Consider the following 26,552-nt stretch of genomic DNA (forward strand, 5'->3'; position numbering starts at 1 on the left):
TTCATTTAAAGGAAAGCTAGATAGGCACATGAGGGAGAAAAGAACAGTTTACTGTAAGGGTTAGATGAAGTAGAGTGGGAGGATGCTCCTGTGGAACATAAACGCTGGCATAGACCAGTTGGGCCGAACGGCTTGTTTCTGTGCTGTAGACTCGTATAACTCAATGTAGTTGTTACTATCAAATGAATTATTTTGCAACATCAAGCAGTAAACTTACTGCCCACAGGAAAGCCTGGGCATAAAATGAAGTTTTTTTTATTCGTTCATGGGATGTGGGCGTCGCTGGCAAGGCCAGCATTTATTGCCCATCTCTAATTGCCCTTGAGAAGGTGGCGGTGAGCTGGCGCCTTGAACCGTTGCAGTCCGTGTGGTGAAGATTCTCCCACAGTGCTATTAAGTAGGGAGTTCCAGGATTTTGACCTAGCGACGATGAAAGAATGACAATATATTTCCAAATCGGGATAGTGTGTGACTTGGAGGGGAACGTGCAGATGGTGTTGTTCCAATGTGCCTGCTGCCTTTGTCCTTCTAGGTGGTAGAGGTTTGGGAGGTGCTGTCGAAGAAGCCTTGGCGAGTTGCTGCAGTGCATCTTGTGGATGGTACACACTGCAGCCACTGTGCACCGGTGGTGAAGGAGTGAACGTTTATGGTGGTGGAGGGGTGTCAATCAAGCTAGCTGCTTTGTCCTGGATGGTGTTGAGCTTCTTGAGTGTTGTTGGAGCTGCACTCATTCAGGCAAGTGGAGAGTATTCCATCACACTCCTGATTTGTGCCTTGTAGATCGTGGAAAGGCTTTGGGGAGTCAGGTGAGTCACTCGCCGCAGAACACCCAGCCTCTGACCTGCTCTTGTAGTCACAGTATTTAAGTTTCTGGTCAATGGTGACCCCCAGGATGTTGATGGTGGGGGATTGGGCAATGGTAATGTCATTGAATGTCAAGGGGAGGTAGTTAGAATCTCTCATGTTGGAGACGGTCATTGCCTGGTACTTGTCTGGCGCGAATGTTACTTGCCACTTATCGGCCCAAGCCTGGATGTTGTCCAGGTCTTGCTGCATGAGGGCACAGATTGCTTCATTATCTGAGGGGTTGCGAATGGAACTGAGCACTGTGCAATCATCAGCGAACATCCCCATTTCTGACCCGATGATGGAGGGAAAGTCATTGAAGCAGCTGAAGGTGGTTGGGCTTACGACACTGCCCTGAGGAACTCCAGCAGCAATGTCCTGGGGCTGAGATGATTGGCCTCCAACAACCACTACCAACTTCCTTTGTGCTAGGTATGACTCCAGCCACTGGAGAGTTTTCTTCCCGATTCCCATTGACTTCAATTTTACTTGGACTCCTTGGTGTCACACTCTGTCAAATGCTGCCTTGCCGTCAAGGGCAGTGACTCTCACCTCACCTCTGGAATTCAGCTCTTTCGTCCATGTTTGGACCAAGGCTGTAATGAGGTCTGGAGCCGAGTGGTCCTGGCGGAACCCAAACTGAGCATCGGTGAGCAGGTTATTGGTGAGTAAGTGCCGCTTGATAGCAGTGTCGACGACACCTTCCATCATTTTGCTGATGATTGAGAGTAGACTGATGGGGCGGTAATTGGCCGGATTGTATTTGTCCTGCTTTTTGTGGACAGGACACACCTGTGCAATTTTTCACATTGTGGGATAGATGCCAGTGTTGTAGCTGTACTGGGCCAGCTTGGCTAGAGGCACGGCTAGTTCTGGAGCACGTCTTCAGCATTACAGCCAGGATGTTGTCGGGACCCATATCCTTTGCTGTATCCAGTGCACTCAGCCGTTTCTTGATATCACATGGAGTGAATCGAATTGGTTGAAGACTGGCTTCTATGATGGTGGGGATATCAGGAGGAGGCAGAGATGGCTCATCCACTTGGCACTCCTGGCTGAAGATGGTTGCAAACACTTCAGTCTTGTCTTTTGAACTCATATGCTGGGCTCTGCCATCATTGAGGATCAGGATGTTCATGCAGCCTCCTCCTCCCATTAGTTGTTTAATTGCCCACCACCATTCACGACTGGATGTGGCAGGATCGCAGAGCTTTGATCTGATCCGTTGGTTATGGAATCGCTTAGCTCTGTCTAAACCATGTTGCTTCTGCTGTTTAGCATGCATGTAGTCCTGTGTTGTAGCTTCACCAGGTTGGCACCTCATTTTTAAGTACGCCTGGTGCTGCTCCTGACGTGCTCTTCTACACTCCTCATTGAACCAGGGTTGATCCCCTGGCTTGTTGGTAATGGTAGAGTGAGGGCTATGCCGGGCCATGAGGTTACAAATTGTGCTGGAATACAATTCTGCTGCTGCTGATGGCCCACAATGCCTCATGGATGCCCAGTTTTGAGCTGCTAGATCTGTTCTTAATCTATCCCATTTAGCACGGTGGTACTGCCACACAACACATTGGATGGTGTCCTCAGTGTGAAGACGGGACTTAGACTACACAAGGACTATGTGATGGTCACTCCTACCAATACTGTCATGGACAGATGCATGAGGACGAGGTCGAGTAGGTTTTTCCCTCGTGTTGGTTTGCTCACCACCTGCCGCAGGCCCAGTCTGGCAGCTATGTCCTTCAGGAGTCGGCCAGCTCATTCAGTAGTGGTGCTACCGAGCGACTCTTGGTGATGGACAATGAAGTCCCCTACCCAGAGTACATTTAGTACACTTGTTTCAACTTCCACAAATCTTCCTATACATTTTTAAACGGTAATGTAAGGAAAGGGTTAATCAGATTGTCCTGAAGTCTGCTAATGTTATACTGCTATTGATATCTGTATTTATTGTATTAATATTAACCTTAAGTCTTTTCCTGTTAAGTGAGGAAGTATAAGTCAATTTAGATGTAGTGACCACTGAACTGTTGAACTAAGACTGACCTTAAAAGCAATGGTCAGTTTAGTCATTTCAGCAAACCTAATTAAAAGACATTCCAGTGCATACTGATGCATACATTACAGAAAACTTTAATCAGTTGATAACAAGTGCAGGAAAAACAATAAGTTCTGCAAAGGGAAACAGCTCCCAGTATACATCATACTTTTTAGAAGCAAGAGATTGGTACGAAATGGTACTGAATCAAAGACAGATTTATAATTAAACATTCCATTTGGTGGACTAGCAATTATATGTAACTAGAATGATACTATCGATAAGATAATAAAGTAGAGGAGTTGCACCAGTCTACAAAAAAAGAACTAGTTAAAACTAAAATTATTGATAAGGGACAAGGGAAGAACCTCATTAAAATTCACCGTATATGGGGTTGCAGTTTAACTTTTAGTATAATCATATAGTGCAGGAATGTGTGGATTGTCATGTAGAGGGGGTAAGAAAAAGGTACAAAAAGTGGGTGTTGGAACAGGTACGTAGGATTCGATAAGATCTGTTCCACCTGCATACCGAACTCGGAACCGTGATGCCTTTGAGCCCCTCAACTAAACTCGCAAGATTTTGTTGCAAGTAACGTCTTTTAAGTGTATGTTTAAGTATTATTATACATGTACTGTATACTTGATAAACAGTGAATGTCAGGTATCTGATTTAAGAATCTTATTGATTTGAGGAGTAAATTGTAATTAAGAACACCTATCCTCTGTAACAGGTTAGGTTTATCAGACGTTAACTGTAATGCAGTCATAGAATCATAGAAAGATTACAGCACGGAAAGAGGCCATTCGGCCCATCGTGTCTGCGCCGGCTCGATGCAAGAGCAATCCAGCTAGTCCCACTGCCCCGCCCTGTCCCCGTAGCCCTGCAAAATTTTTCCTTTCAAGTACTTATCCAGTTCCCTTTTGAAAGCCATGACTGAATCTGCCTTCACCACCCCCTCCGGCAGTGCATTCCTGATCCTAATCACTCTCTGTGTAAAAAATTTTTTCTTCATAGCACCTTTGGTGCTTTTGCCAACCACCTTAAATCTATGTCCTCTGCTTCTTGACCCTTCTGCCAATAGGAACAGTTTCTCTCTATCTACTCTATCGAGATCCTTCATGATTTTGAATACCTCAATCAAATCTCCTCGCAACCTTCTCTATTCCAAGAAGAACAACCCCAGCTTCTCCAGTCTATCCACGTAACTGAAGTCCCTCATCCCTGGAATCATTCCAGTAAATCTCTTCTGCACCCTCTCAAAGGCCTTTACATCTTTCCTGAAATGTGGTGCCCAGAACTGGACACAATACTCCAGTTGTGGCCAAACCAGTGTTTTATAAAGTTTCATCATGATTTCCATACTTTTGTACTCTATGCCTCTATTTATAAAGCCCAGGATCCCTGCTTTCTCAGCCTGCCCTGCCACGTTCAACGATTTGTGCACATATACACCCAGATCTCTCTGTTCCTGTACCCCTTTTAGACTTGTGCCCTCTAGTTTATATTGCCTCTCCTCAATCTTCCTACCGAAATGTATCACTTTGCATTTTTCTGCATTAAATTTCATCTGCCACGTGTCTGCCCATGCCACCAGCCTGTCTATATCCTCTTGAAGTCTATCACTATCCTCCTCACTGTTTACTACCCTTCCAGGTTTTGTGTTATCTGCAAATTTTGAAATTGTGCCCTGTACACCCAAGTCGAAGTCATTAATATATATCAAGAAAAGCAGTGTACAGTGGTGTCCCCCACTGTACACCTCCCTCCAGTCCGAAAAACAATCATTCATCACTACTCTGTTTCCTGTCACTTAGCCAATTCTGTATCCGTGTTGCTACTGCCCCCTTTATTCCATGATGATAAGCCTACCATGTGGCACTTTATCAAATGCCGTTTGAAAGTCCATATACACCATATCAACTGCATTGCCCCCATCTACCCTCTCTGTTACCTCATTAAAAAACTCTACCAGGTCAGTTAAACACAATTTGCCGTCAACAAATCCGTGCTGGCTTTCCCTAATCAATCCACACTCATCCAAGTGACTGTTAATTCTGTCCCGGATTATCGTTTCTAAAAGTTTCCCCACCACCGAGGTTAAACTGACTGGCCTATAGTTGCTGGGTTTATCCTTACACCCTTTTTTGCATAAGGGTGTAACATTTGCAATTCTCCAGTTCTCTGGCACCACCCCGTATCTACTGATGTTTGGAAGATTATGGCCAGGACCTCCACAATTTCCTCCCTTACTTCCCTCAGCAACCTAAGATGCATCCCATCCGGACCGGGTGACTTATCTACTTTAAGTACAGCTAGCCTCTCTAGTACCTCTTCATCAATTTTTAGCCCATCCAGTATCTCAACTATATCTTACTTTAGTCAGTCATACTAACAATTTACATAAAATGTTTGAGGTCATGGAAAGATGAAAACCAAACTATGTAATTAGGATGGCAGAAATCCAGTATGCAGGTTCCTATTACATCTTAAAATATACCTGGTAAGTTTCACCACCTCGGTAGCCTCACAATCTGAACTTTCAGCCAAGAAAGAGCTGCAGTCACCATCAGTTGTGTCCAAGGCCAACAGTTGGCTTAAGTGACAAAACTCATCTTTATCGAGTGGTTTTACCCATGTCAAACAGCATAGTTAAAACTGAGTGCCACTATGGAATGAAAGAAATAGTGAAGGAATACAGAAAGGGTGAAGGGAAAAAATTGAATGTGTAGGATAAATTATAGTTATGATTCCTGCCAATAATCCAGCTAATTTTGAACCCAATTTTGACCACTATTTTTTTTTTAAAAACACAGGTGGTGAAACGATTACAATAATTTGACAATTTCTGCAACCTAGAATCCAAGATACATATTATGACTACAATAAAGCTGTGATATTCCCAGTTTTATTTCAGATCTCAATGATTTGACACCAATGTGTTAAAATAGTGTCTCCAGCCCCAATGCCTATTCATGTGACCTCAATCATTCTTGACCAGCTACAATTTTGCTGCCACTCCAGCCAAATACATCCAAAGCTTTAAAGTTTTTGCCATACGGTAAACAAAAAGCTTCAAAAAATCCCATGGCTATTAATTACAACTTTATAATACTACTACTGTTCTCTTCATAAATATTTAAGACATTTTGATTTTACCAATCACAAAATCTGGCCTAAATCTAATTTAATTCTGATTTGTTAAATATAGCATTGTGGCTAAGTAGCGTGTTTTATTAAATGTACTGCAGATATGCTCAACATCAAAAAAGTATAAAATTATTACTGCAATCATTTAGCAGGAGTTATAAACTGCAGAAAAGACTTAACTGCTCAGCAAATTCCAAAAGAAAAACGGACAAAAACTGGACACAAATTCGGTCTTGCCTTTGGAACTGGTCTTATCACTGGATCAGCACAAACTATTCTCCCTCCTGTCACCCACGTCTCTTTTCACTTATAATATGGGCCCTTTTCACTGAAAGCAGATGTGAAAAAACAGGCCAGCGTTAGACAAAATAAGGTGACCTGCATTCAAGGGTGATTTGCTAATGCTGAGCTGTAGTAGTTCCGGCTCGTCTCGTACTTAATTTCTGACAGGCAGACGGATGGCAAAGTGGCATTTCTAGAATCAACAGAAAGAGGAAAAAAGCCAGCTGCCATCAGCATACATGTGGAAGCTGGTAAGTGTCACTGACGGACAGTATGTAGAAAAGAAATAGGAGGAGAAGGTGGTCACAGAGACTTGGGATGGAGCAGAAGTGACTGAACGGACACAAGAGGTAAAATTTCTCACCTAAAGTCAATCGAGATGGGCTTGCTTCTCTGCTGCATCCTTGACTACGTGGTATCTTACTGCGTTTCTGCCCTGGAGCTCCTGTGGGCATGACACGCTGAGCTCCAATGCTCACAGTTGAAAGTGCAGTGCTACTCAATACTCTTCCAGGAGAACCAGAGCGACTGGCAGCTGAAATAAAAATATGCAGAAAATATTCCATAGCTGTGCTGCTCAGATGACAAAAGAACAAGTAACTAGAACCATTTGTGTGCACAAAGTTATGTTTTCAAATGCTTGCGCTTTTTGTTACGATACATCATATGCACATGGTGACAGTGAAGTGGTCAAAGGTATCAGCAAAACGAATGAAAATGTACAGTTTAAGGAAAGCTAACCTGGTTGTGCAAGTACCATTAATGTACAGTCGCAGCAGTGCCAGTTAAGTAAAAACTATCAAACCTGGTTACTTCACCAATTTACTCAATTGTTTTTCTATAACTGCATATAATAATCTTCAATTATTCACTGCATCTGGTTTTACTAAGTCAAATCCATACATTAAGATAAAACTGTCAGTTTGCTAAATTATTTTAGAATGTTGTAAACAAGAAACAGCATGTCACTTTCAGAGTTAGCAACCCTTAACATTTAAATAATGAGTAGGAAAAAAGTAAGATGCACAATTTGGGTTACATAAAATAAATGAACACAATTCACTTTAAACCTCTAACTTATCATTCGGCTTTAAATTTAACTAACTAGATGGTCTTGAAGTAATGGCTTAACTAAAATTCACATCAATACATCTGAAGCAAGTTACATCAGTGAAGATTATTGAAACACTTAGTTTACAATTTCCCACAGGGTTTCTCTACCACTTCATTTTCAAAATGAAGCAAACAAAGATATAGATGATTAAAATAAAATAGAATGCATGCTTCAATGGCCTTCATTGTAAGGAGGTACGCGAAACTTCTAATTATGTAACCGTATTGGCATTATTCACTTCATGGTTCATCTTTACTTTCAATCTGCTATAGGCCCCCTCCCTTCTTTGTTTTGCTCAGTCCAAAAAAGAAATTCAGTTATTGTCCACTTTCACACACTTTGGTCCCTCCCCAACACCCCCTCACCACAAAAGATGCTGGTGGACCTGCTGCTCATTTCATGCATTGTGCGTTTTCACATCAGGTTTATAGTATTTGCAATTTTTTTTCTTCTTCGATATATACACAAGCACACATACATGACAAGCATATCACAGACACCACATCTAAAATCCAGAGAATCTTACCACCGTTTGGGTTGGCTGACTGTGATCCTGAACAAGTGTAAAGGCACGATTAGGGTTTTTTAAAAATAATTTTTTTGCGTTTTGTTTTTTTGGAAATCCGTGACGAGGGAAGGAACAGAGCAGATTTAAATGAATGGCAAATGGAGGAAACAAAGCTTTTAGTCAGTTCACTACAAGACAAGAGAGGTTGTGCCAAAGCAGCATGCTGAAGAACTCTTAAAATCTGACTCATACACAATGCAGGTGAAATTAAGACACACGAACAGGTGACGCTTGTAGCCAAGTATCACTGCACATTATTCTACTGTAGTTAAGTAAATAAGAGATAAACAAGAGCTTTTCTCCCATCCTCAGTAAAGGTGCATAGCTAGCCATTTATTAACACAACACAGTCGAAGAAACTCTTTAAATAAAAAGGAATATGCAAGACAAGCCAAGAAATAAAATCCTAAAAAGCAATAAACACTGTCGAGTAAGAATTTTAGTAGATCAGGACCAGGTATAAAACGAATAAGCATTAAAGAATGGACTGGCAACTCGTGCAACAGTTAAGACATTCACTTCATAACCCTGGCCTCACGCTTAGATGTATCAAACACTCTTGGATGAGTTTCATCAGTTCTTAAACGTTCAGGCCACTTTACAGTAACAGACCCTGTTCCCAAAGGGAAGCAGATAGTGCCTTGACCACAGTGTGCATCTGCAGTCACTGAGAATAAAGTAACACTAACATTAGCAGTTCGAAGTAAATTACAAGATTGTTCTCCTCTAGCTGCTCCATGAAGAGAGTTCCTGAAGAGAATGGGCATGGAACAAAATTTAGGCAACACACTAAAGCTGGGTCCCAAAACACTAAAATTCACAAGCACATCAACGGCTGTGCTTTTTTCTGTGATTATGCAAAATACACCTTTTTAAATTGGCACATAAATAAGGCAAAATATATATAAAATATAGAGTATACTTCCATTAATACTGTATAAGTCATGTGACAAGTTAGGTTTTTTTTAAAACTTCAGGGGTGGATTTTACAGGAGTACTGTATATTTGAGGTTGTAACGTCTGGTAAAGTTGTCTGTAACTATACTGATTGAATAATGCAAATAAAGTACCACTCAAATTTCATGCATGTGAAAGAAAATTAAATGAAATGCAGTTTTTCAAATGTATTCTGGAGTGAAAAATGGTCACTAAACTGCAAGCTTTAAGGCTTAGAACCAAAAGAATTAACGCGGCAAAAATCAGTATGTTAACGTTGCAATACTGACATTTTGCTTTTTCTCCCCCACAACTAGTAAAATTGTTTTTTTGAGGTGCTTTCTGCACAAACTAAAAGTTGTAGCACTCAACACAAGCAAACTCCAAAAAGGATGATCTTAAAATAATTCAGAAATTAAAGTTAAAAAAATAAAGTAGTAGTCAGCTGCTCAAGTAGCAAGCAAAGAATCAAGGTGTTTACGCATGGTTTAAGAAATATACAGTGTATCGTTGAGAAATGGAGATAGCAGCCAACTGAGAAATGAGTACCCCAAATACACCAGAAATTTGAAAATATATTCAAGATATTTTTAGTCTCAGATTACACAACATGCAACAAAAGGTCATGAAATTTTGCGACTTTTTGCTCTGTTTGAATGGATCTTCGAAGCAAAAATGGAATGGTTGAAAATTTGAACAGAAATTTGGTAATTGAAACAACTTTCCAAAATATACTGATCAATGATTAGTGTTTGTCACAACATGGCTTTCCAACATTCATGCTTATGGATCATAAGTTTAATGTGGTGTAACAGTTATAATGCAGGTGACAGAGATTATAGTTTTCATATGGAAGTGATTATGAACAGACAGAACATTAATGATACGTATCCTCCAAGTACACAATACTATAGGCAAGTAACTGCTGTTAGAAATGAAACTGCCACTGTATAGGCCACAGATCAAGAGCAGAGGGTGGGGGAATTAAGAAGTGTATACTATGCAGAAATCAAACATGATTGGAAGGTCCAGCAAAGAGCAACTACTCCAGGCTTTTTCTTGCTCTTTTCCTATAACTTCCCACCTTATCCCCTTCCCAAACTCCCAGTGGCTTCTATTTTTGACACCACAAAGTTCTCTTCATTTTCTCTCTATTCTCCCTGACTTCCCTGGGCTGTGCACCAATCCTGGGTAGGTGCAGCTGGCAAGAGATTGTAAAACGTCAGTCTTTAGTGAACTGCTTGGAGGTATGCGAGAATAGTCCAGTCGTGATTCTCCTTTTCATCTTACTTCTGCCCCTCAATCTCTCCCACTGTCTTTCCCCCCCCTCCCCCCAACTTCAGATAGTTGATCTACAACTGGTTTCTCTCCTCAGTACAGCAGCTGAGATTAGCAGCTCAGTGGTGTGGGATTCAGTTTACGTTCCTTACTCCTCATATGTTGGTGTTCCAAAATGCTACAACACTGTAAAATCCCATTAGTGTATCTCCACCCATGGCTCAGTGAGTAAATGTGCTGTCCAGTTAACAGATTGGGAAGGTCCCAAGTTCAATCATTGGTCTAGGCCGAGTTTGCTGATCTCAGCTGGGGAAGGCTTAGCTTCATCACCTTGTATTTTGGGTAGGGGGGAGAAAAGAGACCAGAAATCAGCCAAAGTTCCCACTGCTGATTACGATCCAGTAACACCTGTTGAAAACGTATACGTGGATGGCAGTTGAGAACTCCTTTGGGCTCGGGTGTGACGGCATCAAACTAAAATAGCTGGCCAACATTTGCCGTTCCTGTTCACAAATGAAGAATGATCACTTGGGGAAAGTACTGGAGGGCTGTTGATGCCTCTGGAGCTGCACACTGGCATGAGTCAGTGTCTTTAGGAGAGGAGATGAGAGAGAGAAGGAAAAGGAAAATGCCTTGAGCAGAAATTCGACATCAAACTTTTGTCTATTTAGAGCTTTTAACATAACAGTATGAGATTTGAACAAACAAAGTAATTTTTTTTGGGAGGGAAGGGGCACAATTTGTAAACTGTTCAAGCAGTTCACAATCAAAAATCAAGTTTTTAATTCAAGAGCTGTGAAATGACATAAAATATAGTGCTCTGAAAGGCACATTCATCTAATTCCCTGCTCATAATATCTTCTTTCTTTCCCCTCCTGTTCTCCCCCGCTCACTAAGCAGTGTTTTCTAAATTCAATTTTCCAACTCAACTCCAATAACTTAATGGGCAAATTCACTGCACGCTGTGGTACTGTACCAATACAGACAAGCAAACACTCCAGTTCAAGCTCTGGTCTGTGCTGACGAAATTAACCTTGACCAGGGTAGAGGTTGGGGAACCACCATCAGCTTCAGTGCCTCAGGCTATGGGAGTGGGGTAAAATAGCTGCTGAGAGTTGGATCCATCTTAAAACATACATAATGAGATAATACGTAATTGAATAGTTGCATTTGTATAGTTCTTTGATTATAATCAAAGAGGGCTTCACGCAATGAATTACTACTTGGAGTGCAGCCATCTTATGTCAGCAACATCCTAGAGAGAGCGATGAGATAGGTGACCAGTTATTGGTTTTTTTTTAGTGGTACTGGTTGAGGGAGGAATGTCACTAAGAATATCAAGAGAACTCCCAGTTTTTCTGTGAATATTGCCAAGGGATCTTTAACATTGGTCTAAACAGGAAGATAGGGCTGTAGTTTAATATCTCATAGAAGAATCAAAGAATGGTTACAGCACAGATGGAGGCCATTCAGCCCATTGAGCCCGTGCTGGTTCTTTGTAAGAGCAATCCAGCGAGTCCTATTCCCCAAGATAGAATCATAGAATGATGCTTAGGCCAAAGTTACAGGGCACCCCCAATACTCCTGAAGTGGACAGCAGCCTAGGTTGTGCAGTCAAGGACAGCGCAGCATAAAGAATGCCTGTGATGCATCTACCATCACTTATTATTCAGGCTTACAAATGAATCACCACTTAATTGAGTTACCAGTGGGCTACCAGTGCTAGGAACATAGGAATATAGGAACAGGAGTAGGCCATTCAGCCCCTCGTGCCTGCTCCGCCATTTGATAAGATCATGGCTGATCTGTGATCTAACTCCATATACCTGCCTTTGGCCCATATCCCTTAATACCTTTGGTTGCCAAAAAGCTAGCTATCTCAGATTTAAATTTAGCAATTGAGCTAGTATCAATTGCCGTTTACGGAAGAGAGTTCCAAACTTCTACCACCCTTTGTGTGTAGAAATGTTTTCTAATCTCACTCCTGAAAGGTCTGGCTCTAATTTTTAGACTGTGCCCCCTACTCCTAAAATCCCCAACCAGCGGAAATAGTTTCTCTCTATCCACCCTATCTGTTCCCCTTAATATCTTATAAACTTCGATCAGATCACCCCTTAACCTTTGAAACTCCAGAGAATACAACCCCAATTTGTGTAATCGCTCCTCGTAACTTAACCCTTGAAGTCCGGGTATCATTCTAGTAAATCTACGCTGCACTCCCTCCAAGGCCAATATGTCCTTCCGAAGGTGCGGTGCCCAGAACTGCTCACAGTACTCCAGGTGCGGTCGAACCAGGGTTTTGTACAGCTGCAGCTTAACTTCTGCCCCCTTGTACTCCTGTCCTCTAGATATAAAGGCCAGCATTCCATTAGCCTTCTTGATTATTTTCTGCACCTGTTCATGACACTTCAATGATCAATGTACCTGAACCCCTAAGTCTCTTTGGACATCCACTGTTTTTAACTTTTTACCATTTAGAAAGTACCCTGTTCTATCCTTTTTTGATCCAAAGTGGATGACCTCACATTTGCCTACATTGAAATTGCCACAGTTTTGCCCATTCATCTAATCTATCAATATCACTTTGTAATGTTATGTTTTCATCCACACTGCTTTTGGAACATACCTCAGCAAGAGTTATCAAAAGGGAAAGGGGGGAAAAAAAGTGGGAAAAATAAATTCTCCACTCCTAGACAATCTGTTTGCCAGCCTCTGCTGATCAGATTCTTTAGACTGTTGCTAAAATCCATACAAGCATTGTCTGTAATGACTTGACATTTTGTTTTTCCTCTCTATGGGGAAGCAGCTTGCCTCCACATCACACTTCCCTGTTAGCAACTCATCTGGCATGAAGTCATATACACATAGCACATTGGAGAATCATCACACTGCATCATCCACTAAAAGGAATTTTAATACAGCAGGCAAACCTCTATAAAGAGAGGTGAAAGAGCCAAAGTACCCCCATAATATAATGAGTATTAAACCCAACTGGGTACGGTAGTATAGTGGTTATGTTACTTGACTAGACTAATAATCCGGAGATATGAGTTCAAATCCCGCCACGGCAGCTGGGGAATTTAAATTCAGTTAATTAGATAAATTCAGGAATAAAAAGTGACCATGAAATGACCAGACTTGTAAAAACCCATCTGGTTCATCAATGCCCTTTAGGGAAGGAAACTTGCCGTCCTTGCCCGGTCTGGCTGAGATGTGACTCAAGACCTACAGCAATGGTACTTAACTGCCCTTTGAAACGGCTTAGCAAGCCTCTAAGTTGTACAATCCCGCTACAAAAAGTCATAATAAGGCAAACCAAGCCCAGTCAACCCTGCAAAGTCTTCCTCACTAACATCTGGGGACTTAAAATTACAAAGCAATATTGATAGATCAGGTGAATGGAATTCAATGTCGACAAATGTGAGGACATCCACTTTGGATCAAAAAAGGATAGAACAGGGTACTTTCTAAATGGTAAAAAGTTAAAAACAGTGGATGTCCAAAGGGACTTAGGGGTTCAGGTACATAGATCATTGAAGTGTCATGAACAGGTGCAGAAAATAATCAAGGCGGCAAATGGAATGCTGGCCTTCATATCTGGAGGACTAGAGTACAAGGGGGCAGAAGTTATGCTGCAACTATACAAAACCCTGGTTAGACCGCACCTGGAGTACTGTGAGCCGTTCTGGGCACCGCACCTTCGGAAGGACATATAGGCCTTGGAGGGAGTGCAGCGTCTAAAAATTAGAGAGCTGTCCGACAGATTAGTCAAACAACAGCCTGACACAGCCATATGCACAGAATCATAACTTTCAGCCAACATCCCAGACTCCACCATCACCAACCCTGGGTATGTCCTGTCCCACCAGGAGGATAGACCCACCAGAGGAGGTGGTACAATCAGCAGAAAGTGGCCCAGGGAGTCCTCAACATTGACTCTGGACCTCATGCAGTCACATGGCATCAGGCCAAACATGAGCAAAGAAACCTCCTGCTGATTACCACCTACCGTCCTCCCTCAGCTGATGAATCAGTCCTCCTCCATGTTGAGCACCACTTGGAAGAAGCACTGAGGGTAGCAAGGGAATGTACTTGGGGCGGGGGGGGGGACTTCAATGTCCATCACCAAGAGCCACTACTGACCGAGCTGGCCAAATCCTGAAGGACATAGCTGTCAGACTGGGCCTGCAGCAGATGGTGAGAGAACCAACACGAGGGAAAAACCTACTTAAGAACATAACTTAAGAAATAGGAGCAGGAGTAGGTTATCCGGCCCCTTGAGCCTGCTCCGCCATTCAAGAAGATCATGGCTGATATTCTACCTCAACGCCATTTTCCTGCACCATCCCCATATCCCTTGATGCCTTTAATATCTAGAAATCTATCGATCTCTGTTTTGAATGTACTCAATGACTGAGCCTTCACAGCCCTCTGGGGTAGAGAATTCCAAAGATTCACCATCCTCTGAGTGAAGAAACTTCTTCTCATCTCAGTCCTAAATGGCCTACACTTTATTCTGAGACTGTCACCCCTGGTTCCAGACTCCCCAGCCAGGGGGAACATCCTCTTCGCATCGATCCTGTCGAGCCCTCTAAGAATTTTCTATGTTTCAATGAGATCATCTCTCATTTTTCTAAACTCCAGAGAACGCAGGCCTAATCTACTCCATCTCCCCTCACACGACAATCCCGCCATCCCAGGAACCAGTCTGGTGAACCTTTGTTGCACTCCCTTCTATGGCAAGTATATCCTTTCTTGGGTAAGGAGACCAAAATTGTACACAATACTCCAGGTGCGGTCTCACCAAGGCCTGATATAATTGCAATAAGACATCTTCACTCCTGTACTCAAATCCTCTTGTAATAAAGGCCAACATACCATTGCTTGCTGCACCTGCATGTTAGCTTTCAGTGACTCGTACAAGAACACCAAGATCCCTTTGAATATCAATATTTCCCAATCTCTCACCATTTAAAAAATACTCTGCATTTCTGTTTTTCCTACCAAAGTGGTTAACTTCACATTTATCCACATTATATTCCATCTGCCATGTTCTTGCCCATTCACTTAGCCTGTCTATACCCCCTTGAAGCCTCTTTGCATCCTCCTCACAACTCACAGTCCCACCTAGTTTTGTGTCATCAGCAAACTTGGAAATATTACATTTGGTCCCCTCATCCAAATCATTGATATAGATTGTGAATAGCTGGGGCCCAAGCACCAAGCCCTGCGGTACCCCACTAGTCACAGTCTGCTAACCTGAAAAAGACCCGTTTATTCCGACTCTGTTTTCTGTCTGTTAACTAATTCTCAATCCATGCCAGTATATTACCCCCAATTCCATGTGCTCTACCTTTGATCACCAACCTCCTGTGTGGGATCTTATCAAAAGCCTTCTGAAAATCCAAATACATCACATCCACTGGTTTCCCCTTATCTATTCCACTAGTTACATCCTCGAAGAATTCCAATAGGTTTGTCAAACATGATTTCCCTTTCATAAATCCATGTTGACTCTGCCAAATCCTATTATTATTTTCTAAGTGTCCTGTTATCACATCCTTTATGATAGATTCTAGCATTTTCCCTACTGCTGATGTCAGGCTAACAAGGTCTGTCGTTCCCTGTTTTCTCTCTCCCTTCTTTCTTAAAAGTGGGGTTACATTTGCTACCCTCCAATCTGCAGGAACCATTCCAGAATCTAAGGAATTGTGGAAGATGATAACCAATGCATCCACTATCTCCATAGCCATCTCTTTCAAAACCCTGGGATGTAGATCATCAGGTCCTTGGGATTTATCAACTTTCAGTCCCATTAATTTCTAAGTACTATTTTTTTTTACTAATACTAATATCTTTCAGTTCCTCATTCGCACCAGACCCTTGGTTCTCTAGTATTTCTGGGAAGTTTTTTGTGTCTTCTTCCGTGAAGACAGAAACAAAGTACTTGTTTAATTTCTCTGCCATTTCCTTATTCCCCATTTTAAATTCTCCCGTCTCTGTCTGTAAGGGACCCACATTTGCCTTCGCCAGTCGTTTCCTTTGTACATATCTATAGAAGCTATCACAGTCCGTTTTTATGTTCCTTGCTAGTTTATTCTCATATTCTATTTTCCCTTTAATCATCAATTTTTTGGTCCTCCTTTGCTGAATTCTAAAATGCTCCCAATCCTCAGGTTTACTGCTTTTTCTGGCAACTTAACAAGCCTCTTCCTTTGATTCAATACAATCTTTAATTTCTCGTTAGCCACGGTTGGACCACTTTTCCTGTTGGGGTTTTTGTGCCTTAAAGGAATATATATTTGTTGCAAATTATGTATTAATTCTTTAAATGCTAGCCATTGCCTGTCTACCGTCATACCTTTTAATGTTGTTCCCCAATCAACCACAGCCAACTTGCGCCTCATATCTTCGTAGTTTCCTTTTAGATTTAAGACCCCAATTTCAGATTGAATTACATCACTTTCAAATTTAATGAAGAATTCTATCATATTATGGTCACTCTTCCCTAAGGGCTCCTTTACAACTTGACCTCGTCCTCACCAATTTACCTGCCGCAGATGCATCTGTCCATGACAGTATTGGCAGGAGTGACCACCGCACAGTCCTTGTGGAGACGAAATCCTGTCTTCACACTGAGGACACCGTCCATCGTATTGTGTGGCACTACCACCATGCTAAATGGGATAGATTCAGAACAGATCTAGCAGCTCAAAACTGGGCATCCATGAGGCGCTGTGGGCCATCAGCAGCAGCAGAATCGTATTCTGCCACAATCTGTAACCTCACGGCCCAGCATATCCCTCACTCTACCATTACCAGCAAGCCAGGGGATCCACCCTGGTTCAATGAGGAATGTAGAAGAGCATGCCAGGATCCCACAGCCAACGGATCAGCTCAAAGCTCTGCAGTCCTGCCACATCCAGTCGTGAATGGTGGTAAACAATTAAACAACTAACGGGAAGAGAAGGCTCTGTGAACATCCCCATCCTCCATGATGGCGGAGCCCAGCACGTGAGTGCAAAAGATAAGGCTGAAGCGTTTGTAACCATCTTCAGCCAGAAGTGCCGAGTGGATGAGCCATCTCGGCCTCCACCTGAGATTCCCATTATCACAGAAGCCAGTCTTCAGCCAATTCGATTCACTTCACGTGATATCAAGAAACGGTCGAGTGCACTGGATGCAGCAAAAGCTATTGGCCCCGACAACATCCCGACTGCAGTGCAGAAGAGTTGTGCTCCAGAACTGGCCGTGCCTCTAGCCAAGCTGTTCCAGTACAGCTACAACGCTGGCATCTACCCGACAAAGAAGAAAATTGTCCATATATTGTCCTGTCCAAAAAAAGCAGGACAATTCCAATCCGGCCAATTACCGCCCCATCAGTCAACTCTCAATCAGCAGCAAAGTGATGGAAGGTGTCATTGACAGTGCTATCAAGCGGCACTTACTCACCAATAACCTGCTCACCGATGCTCAGTTTGTATTCCACCAGGACTATTTGGGTCCAGACCTCATTACAGTCTTGGTCCAAACATGGACAAAAGAGCTGAATTCCAGAGGTGAGGTGAGAGTGACTGCCCTTGACACCAAGGCAGCATTTGACCGAATGTGGCACCAAGGAACCCTAATAAAATTGAAGTCAATGGGAATCAGGGGGGGAAACTCTCCAGTGGCTGGAGTCATACCTAGCACAAAGGAAGATGGTAGTGGTTGTTGGAGGTCAATCATCTCAGCCCCAGGACATTGCTGCAGGAGTTCCTCAAGGCAGTGTCCTAGGCCCAACCATCTTCAGCTGCTTCATCAATGACCTTCCCTCCATCATAAGGTCAGAAGTGGGGATGTTCGCTGATGATTGCACAGTATTCAGTTCCATTCGCAACCCCTCAGATAATGAAGCAGTCTGTGCCCACATGCAGCAAGACCTGGACAACATTCAGGCTTGGACTGATAAGTGGCAAGTAACATTCGCGCCAGGCAAGTGCCAAGCAATGACCATCTCCAACAAGAGAGTGTCTGACCACCTCCCCATGACATTCAATGGCATTACCATCACCCAATCCCCCACCATCAACTTCCTGGGGGTCACCAGGCACATAAATACTGGCCAGGACAGGATAGGACTTGGACAGGACAATACCTGGGCAATTTTCTTCTTTGTCGGGTAGATGCCAGCGTTGTAGCTGTACTGGACCAGGCTCATAAATACTGTGGCTACAAGAGCAGTTCAGAGGCTGGGTATTCTGTGGCGAGTGTCTCACCTCCTGACCCCCCCAAAGTCTTTCCACCATCTACAAGGCACAAATCAGGAGTGTGATGGAATACTCTCCACTTGCCTGGATGAGTGCAGCTCCAACAACACTTAAGAAGCTCAACACTATCGAGGACAAAGCAGCCCGCTTGACTGGCACCCCAGCCAGCACCTTAAACACTGACTCCCTTCACCACTGGCGCACCCTGACTGCAGTGTGCACCATCTACCAGATTCACTGCAGCAACGCGCCAAGGCTTCTTCGGCAGCACTTCCCAAACCTGCGACCTCTACCATCTAGGAGAAGGGCAGCAGGCGTATGGGAACACCACCACCTGCACGTTTCCCTCCAAGTCACACATCATCCTGACTTGGAAATAGATTTCCGTTCCTTCATCGTTGCTGGGTCAAAATCCTGGAACTCCCTACCGAACAGCACTGTGGGAGAACCTTCACCACACGGACTGCAGTGGCTCATCACCACCTTCTCAAGGGCAATTAGGGGTGGGCAATAAATGCTGGCCTTGCCAGCGACGCCCACATCCCATGAATGAATTAAAAAAATAGCTTTCATACTCGTATATAAAAAAAGTATTTTATTTAAACTGATGACACAAACTGAATGGCCCGGAAATTGCTCTTAAAATAACAGCGAGGCTAACAGGGCTCATCGTTATTTCAGTGGAAATGGAACAGCAAGTTCCGGTCCGTGTACGTGCACAATCAAACGCAGAAATCCGGAAATTGTTCAGCATTTGCCCTGCCCCTCCGACAGCTGTCCAGCTGAATGAATGGACCGGTGCGAACTTGCTCTCCTGCCCAGCTGGAAATGAACTAATCGCTCCATAAAAAAGGCGCACTGGATTTTTTTTTTAGGTCTAAACTAACTTTTAACGGTGTGGTCAGTCTTAATGACTGCCAGACAACCTCTCCGGCACTGAAAATTAACTTTTAAAAATGTGTAGTCTCATTACTTCCGATTTTAATTATACACTTTTTTTTTTACTTCTTCTTTGTAACTTTTATCTCTGTCTTTTAACTTGATATTTCTGATCCTCTCTTTATTTCGCTTTCTCCAACTGATTTTACATTGAATTTACTGTTATAGCTTTCACTTCCTGATTCTGACTTTGGACGGCTTGTCAAAGATGATTCAAGCTGACTGGTTGAGGGGAGAAAGAGAGATCCTTTCCCCGCTCTCGTAGGTCACAGAAGCCCGGGAAAGGATGCTGCACTTTTTGCAGTTCACCACTGAAGCAAGTTGCCCCCAAAAGCGGGTGAGATTATAACTAACGAGCGGTGGGCGACATTCGTTCGCCGCTCAGCGCAATTTGCGGGCCAATAACTAATTGTAGAATACTATTTTTATTCCATTCTTAAGGGAAACCTTTATAATTGACTGATGGGCTCAGTTGTTACATGGCCTTCAATGATTGGGTTGTCATTTTTGCAGAGTTAACCATGGAGCATCCATAAATCATTCAATGACCATAAAAGCATGATCTGCACATGTTAACATGTTTGCAGCATGTAAGAAACAGACCTCAAACAGGGCACTTCTCCTTATTGTTATCTTTTGAGATAATTGTGAAATGTAAAACAATACAGCAAGACAAAGGTGAAATGTCCAAAGGACAGAAATGGAAGATCTTTCTGTAATGGTGAATCCCTGTATAAAAGGAACCAAATGCTGCTTTCTTGTTCTGACATTTGCAAAATTCACGATTTAAGTCACATTTGCTGCTCATGGCCGTCTACTACTTTAATGAATTAGCTGAACTTAAAACCACCAGAACATGCAAAAAAAACTGAACAAAAATATAAACAATAGCAAGATACCTTTGTTATCTTCAGATGATGTTAAACCTGAGGCATAGAACAGTTGTTCAAAACTTAGTGGATCATTCAACATTTTAAAAAGGGCAAGTACAATACTAATGCATCCTCTCTGCGTATAAACACAACAATATTTGCTATACCCCCGACTTATAAATCTAGATGTGTCCCATCACACTGCATGGCAACACGCCAGATACATACGTTGGGACTGAGACACCACTTTCATACGACTTCGCCCTCTGGAATCAGCAGCATCTCCACCACCAGTGGCAGATCCCGAGAGTAGTTGCTTATTACGAACGCGACCTAGAAAGAAAATAAATGCAAGTTAGAAAAGGAAAGCTATTGACAAATATGATGGACTGCTCTATGCATTGATTAGCTTTTATTTTTAACCTTTTAGAAGAAAATTCATGTAAAAAGGCAAAGTGCAAAAGATAAAAGGTTTGGTTATCAAACACAAATGATTTATGACAACATATGATCCCTTAAAGGGGTGGGTACCTGAATCAAAATGTTATTGAATAATCTAAACTCCATTGATTTGCAGCTCATTAATCCCAATGCATTTCACATTTTGCACATGTTCCTGATAAACTAGAATCTGAGGCTCTGCAAAACCAGGTGATTAATGAACAGAGATCAAAATAATCCAAATGCAATTCACATTGTGTTATACTGAAGTATGCAGGCTATAAATTGCATCAGGATTGAGGTGCAAATTAATAGGGAACAGATGGTTGGTGTCACCGGACATCATTCAGATTCAGAACTTCAGATATTGGTCACCAAGCCTTGGTTCCAATAAAGTTAAGGGGAAAGAATTAAAGGAGGAAAAAAAATCAGAGGAAAGATTTCCTTCCAGGTTCAGTAATTCCTGTGGCCATGGAATTGCAGAGCATTAGAGGACCTGATTACGGCCTACCAGGTCAAGAAATAGAGTTGATATGGAACTTGATACTCAAATAAAGGTAACATGTGAGGGGGCAAATACAATTGTTACGGATGATTTCAATTTATCAGGGGTACACTGGGAGGATTATAATGGAGTAGAAATAGTCAACATATAACTACTGGACAGAATATTGGCATGCAACATGAGTCAAATCATGAAGGAACCTACAAAGCAACAGGGCCACATTGGATCTAATACTATAGAACAACCATGGGATGGTGGAGGAGGGTTTAGTTCGAGAACAATTCTAACAATGATCATGATATAGTCAAGTTTAAAGTCAGATTTATAATGGAGAAGGGGAGAACAACAGAGACACTCAAACTTTAGGAAGGTGGATTTTGAGAGAATAAGGAGGTTACAATGGAGGCTGATTGGATAACGTGGCAAATATGTTGGACTCTTTGAAAAAGCAATGAAATTAGGAACGCAGTGGGTGTTTTAGCAATGGTTTTCACATAGGAGGTTGGCCGACAACATTGGAAAGCATGGAACTGGTGGGGGGGGGGGGGGAAGGGGAGTAATTAATGAACTGGGTTAGAAATTGTTTGAATTAGGTACACAAATAAAGTGAAGTTCATTTGAGGGGGAGTAGAAGGATGAGGTTGCATCCTTCTGGCAACAAGCAAATGCGAGTGAGATTTGGGTAGATTGAGAAATTGGGCTGATAAGAGGAAGTTATGATTTAATGTGGAAGATGGCAAGACTGGGGAAAAGAAAAGCAATGCAAATACAAGAATAATGATATTATTCTGCAGGATACAACACAGGAGAGGAATCTGGGAGTACTGGTGAATAAATGGGCGTAACATCTGCATAGTATGCACCCAACAGGCTAATTGGGATAGTTAGTTGGAGAGACAGAGAATAGGTTGGAGTAAGTGTCACCGAGTTGCTACAGAGCATTGGTCCAGCCCTACCTGGAGTCCTTGTACAATTCTGGCCACCGTACTACAGTAGTGGCATCTTAGTTTTCAAGAAGGTATTGCAAAGGGCAATTTAGTTGATACTTGGTATAAGACACCTGAGCTATAAGAAGGTACAGAAATTAGAAATATTTGCACTTTAGAAGAGAAAGCTGAGGGAAGATCTCATTGAAGTACTCAATTCAAATTCAAGCAAGCTGGATGGTTGTTTGGTGAGGGAAACAATTGAGGAGTACGAGGGGTAGGATAGTGTGTGATCATTATAGTCTTTTCCAGTCATAATTTAGCCAAGTTATAATAAGAAGGGGCTGACAGGAAGATGGCCAAATGCTGTGCACCTTCCCAAGGTGACACATGTGTCTCATGTGAAACCAACAAGAGAAAGCAACTTATCTATAAACTATGAATGTGAGCCAAGATATAGAATGAGAATCTAGGAAGAAATCCAATTTAGGGAGAAAAGCTGATAAATAAAGAAAAGCATATATTATAAGGGCTAAGATAAAGAACAGAACTAGCAACCATAACAAAAACGGTAAAGGTGTGAAATAGCAATGTTCTGGGCTGTAGGACTCTCCATAAAGGGAAGTTACACAGAGCACTTCGTAACTCATATAAACACAGCTACAATACTGTGGTCAGGAAGCTATCCGAGCACAGAACAGTTAAAATACACTTGCAAATGACCCACAAGCAGAACAAAAAAAAAGTATCAAACCTTTAAAAGTTTATCCTGAACACAAGATTTTCTCAGCAAAGACTATTTTCAAAACCTCTCCAATTCAGGCAGGTTGGGAAGCCAAACTGACCTGACTGCAGTGAGCTGAGACACAATAACTTACTGCGGAATTAGTGACAGAATTGGGCCATTCATTGTGAGATTATTGTGCTGTAAAAATGCTTGCAAATACATAAACTACCTTAATAAGAATGTCCATCCTTTCTCTCCACCTCCCAAAGAGAAAGGTCATACTTTGTTGGAACTTCTAGTTACAACTGATAACTTGCTAGGCTACGCTGGTGTGGGACTGGAGTCACATACAGGTTGCCTTCCCTAAAGGACATTAATGAACCAGTTGTTTTTTTTAATGAAACAATCTGACAGCTTCATGGTCACTTTTCCAGGTTAAAAAAAAAACTGAATTCAAATTCTCAGTGCTTACCATCTTCAGAAGATGTTCCTAAACAGGAAGAAAGTTTCAAAGTGACAACATACATAATCTTAGTACAAGTTAATGTGACTATGGCTTTTGACAGTAAAATTACTTGGTGAACTGATTAATGCACCTTAATTTTGCTGAAGGGATTATTGGTGTATTTGAAAACAGTTATAGAAAACACTGATTGAAAAAAAGCTTTAGAAGCTTGCTGGGAAAAATGCATGTAGTTAATTTTGAGCCCTTAAAATTTGCTGGGAAATAATTACACCAGTTAACTTTGAATGACACACATATGACAAATGTATTATACTACAAAGCAACTTGTCGGTACTGTCTCTTAATGGGAAGATTTTCTAGGCACAACTTGCCCACATGTTCCACGCTTTATCAAGTTCAAATAAATGACTACTCCTCAGACTTCCAATTAAGAGACAAGACAATTTGTAATGTTAAATCTAGCACTTATACCTATAAGCATATTAAAACATGTTAGTTGCAGATCTATAACAGGGTTATAAGGAAAGACAGATAGACAATGTCCTTACCATCTGCTTTGTCAGATGCATCATCTTTGTAACAGAGCAAGCAAAGAACAAGAAAGAGTTAGTGTGTTAGATTTCATGTACAATAAATTATCACCACAGGTGAAACATTAATTTATGGCAAAGACTTTTTGGAAACAGGATAGCTAGCAATGCATAAAACAATATTTAAGAAAGCAAGAATATGAAAGGTATCAAGTAAGAGGCTGCATGTGTGGTTTGCAGCATGTACATTACCTGCTGCATGATGAAACATAGCTCAAGACACAATAGATCTTCACATTTACTTGTATCATGTATTGTCAGACTCACTGCTGGTGAGAACCAGGAATGTTTAAGTTGTAGTGACATACTGAGAGGTGTCACTCGTGGAAGAGTACATCAGCTGGAAACAGCAGCTAACAAATCTACTAACAGATAAGGGGAACTGTACATCAGCTGTACCAATAAATATACATATTACTGCAGCTTCTCACTCATCCATTTGACTTCGTAAATGAATGGCAACAGCGGATTTTAATGAGAAACTTCCAGCTTTGTCAGCTGCTGGCTGTAAGTCTGACAAGGAATTATACCACTAGCTCCATCATGGGCACATCTTTACATTTTCATGCATCAGGTTATGTTTCATAAAATTAATGCAGTTTTTTTTTTACAATTTAAAATTTTCCAGTTTTCTTAAATATTCTTCATTGCATTACATCCTATCACTGTGTCACCACAAATTACCTTTTAGTCCCTCTTGGTAGAAGTTTCAACAAGAATAAAAAAGGCTACGTGTCATAGTGCACTGAAGCCCCAAAACCCTGTGTTAAAGAGTAATGCGATTTGGGTCACACATCTGTAATTCCCCATGTGGTGTGCATCATTGGTCTCAGCTGTGCCAAAAGGGTGAGGTGCAATTTCATCACAGAAAAGAAAGTGGGGAAAATTGGGGGTGGGGGCACACGGTGTGGAGCAACCCAGGCTGCATACCTAGTGGACAGCATTGGCAGCAGCAGCATAAGATATGGTTGTTTGCTGGCACTCTATGTAGGGGGATGCTGAGTAAACCTAGAGTAGGAAGAGGGAAGAAAATATAAAACAACAACAAAAAAAATAGGAATTTAAAAAAATATTAGTGCATCTCTTGTGGCATTGTTCCAAGGGTAGGCCAGGGCCTGAAGTGTGGTTCCTGATGTTCACCACGATTCTGCTGTAGGCCAAGTGCAACATCGCTATAACACAGCACATTTACTCAAGCAATACATCACAAGTGATGAGAAAAAATGACACCTTCACAACACAGAAACATATCGGACCTCAGATGGATTAGATATGTTATATATTATGACTATGTTATATGTATTATGAGAGAAATAGAGAGATATGAATAGTTATGGCTGCTACACACATTGCATTACAATATAAAATGAAAATGGATGAAGAAAACTAGTCATTTTCTGCTGATATTTCTGAATTTGCTAATCTGGACTTTTCTCAAGGGCAAGAGGTGGGGAGTTATAAATAGCTCAAAATCAATAAAAACTTCCATTAACAATTAGCCCCTGGATCACTTCCCCACAAGGAATAACAGAGGCTTTGAAGGGATAAGATAGGTCAAACACAGCTCTGTTTTAGTAGCTAAACATCAAAACTGTGCTCCAAACCTCAGAATACCTGCAAGCAATGCCATGGCAGTTTCATTTATATTTGTACTACTGTTTATCCCTCACTTCCAAACCTTGAGATGCAGGTAGCTTTGTTGATCTTCCCTTCCCAAAACTAAATCATTCTTATTTACATTACAAAATACACAGTTTTTGCTCTAGCTCTCAGGTGGATTTGCAGTATTTGTTTGACATTTAAATATTTTGATCTTCCCTTCCTCCCCCACAAAACAGTCCTCCTTTTACTCAGATATTTGTTTGGTTATAAAAGATATTTTTTCTTTCCTTCTCCAGGAGAATTTGTACGTCTTGCCCAAGATGTTGTCAATGTAGTGCTGCACAAGGGTGGTTTCCCCACCACTGTAAAATCTCCAATGGCCAATACCCTAAATAGGTAGTCCTATGGGCCTGACTTACCTGCTTACTCTAGCTGCAATGCAAAGCAACTGCAACATTTCCCTTCAGCCTTGGTTCCAAATTCAGTGCCTTTCCGTGATGCAAAAAAAAACTTAATATCCCACACAAGTTAGCTATGTTTTTTTATTTACTATTTCAGATGCTGTAAAAATATTATTTTCGATTGCTTGTGCTTCAAAATTTTTGGTTATAAATGTTCGACTTGGTTGCCATGCAATACATTTTGTTTTGGTGCATTCTGAGTATTGTAACTCCATTGGAGAAGAATGAAAACTGCAACTTCCATACTGCATCGCTCAAACACAAAATGCTTCAACAGCACCCAATGCCCATGTGAAATTTCCAACTCTGGGAAAACCCATGCTCCAGGTTCCAGAGAAAGAGAGAGCGAGAGAGATACAGGCCTGTGCCAGGAATTCCTTGTTCCTAATTGCTGAATTTGCATGGTGGTTCTCCTGCAGCATTTACATTCTGGGGATTTCCGCGGCTGTTCCCCCAAAGTTATGGCAGACAACCAGGAGAACCCCTGCAGAAATTCACCCTTGAAGACTTTTGATCAGTTGAGTTTGTGTCGGCGATAGTTAATTTTGTAGTGTTAGTTAAT

The 26,552-nt window shown here is 41.7% G+C and overlaps 1 protein-coding gene across 8 annotated transcripts in view; it reads right to left on the reverse strand.

Moving 5' to 3' along the window:
* Positions 1–26,552, reverse strand: part of clasp2 (cytoplasmic linker associated protein 2) — a 451,600-nt gene that overhangs the window by 143,546 nt on the left and 281,502 nt on the right. For 6 of the 8 annotated variants that reach the window (XM_067981128.1, XM_067981123.1, XM_067981115.1 and 3 more), the window contains 3 exons: positions 23,886–23,909; positions 20,501–20,605; positions 6,681–6,851 (listed from right to left, as the gene is read on the reverse strand). In XM_067981128.1, the coding sequence (XP_067837229.1) occupies positions 6,681–6,851; positions 20,501–20,605; positions 23,886–23,909 (300 nt within the window). The remainder of the gene's footprint in view (positions 1–6,680; positions 6,852–20,500; positions 20,606–23,885; positions 23,910–26,552) is intronic. The other 2 variants (XM_067981116.1, XM_067981105.1) reach the window with 1 other exon arrangement.

Source organism: Heptranchias perlo, chromosome 3 (genome assembly GCF_035084215.1).
Source record: "Heptranchias perlo isolate sHepPer1 chromosome 3, sHepPer1.hap1, whole genome shotgun sequence".
In the NCBI taxonomy this organism is placed as follows: Eukaryota; Metazoa; Chordata; class Chondrichthyes; order Hexanchiformes; family Hexanchidae; genus Heptranchias; species Heptranchias perlo.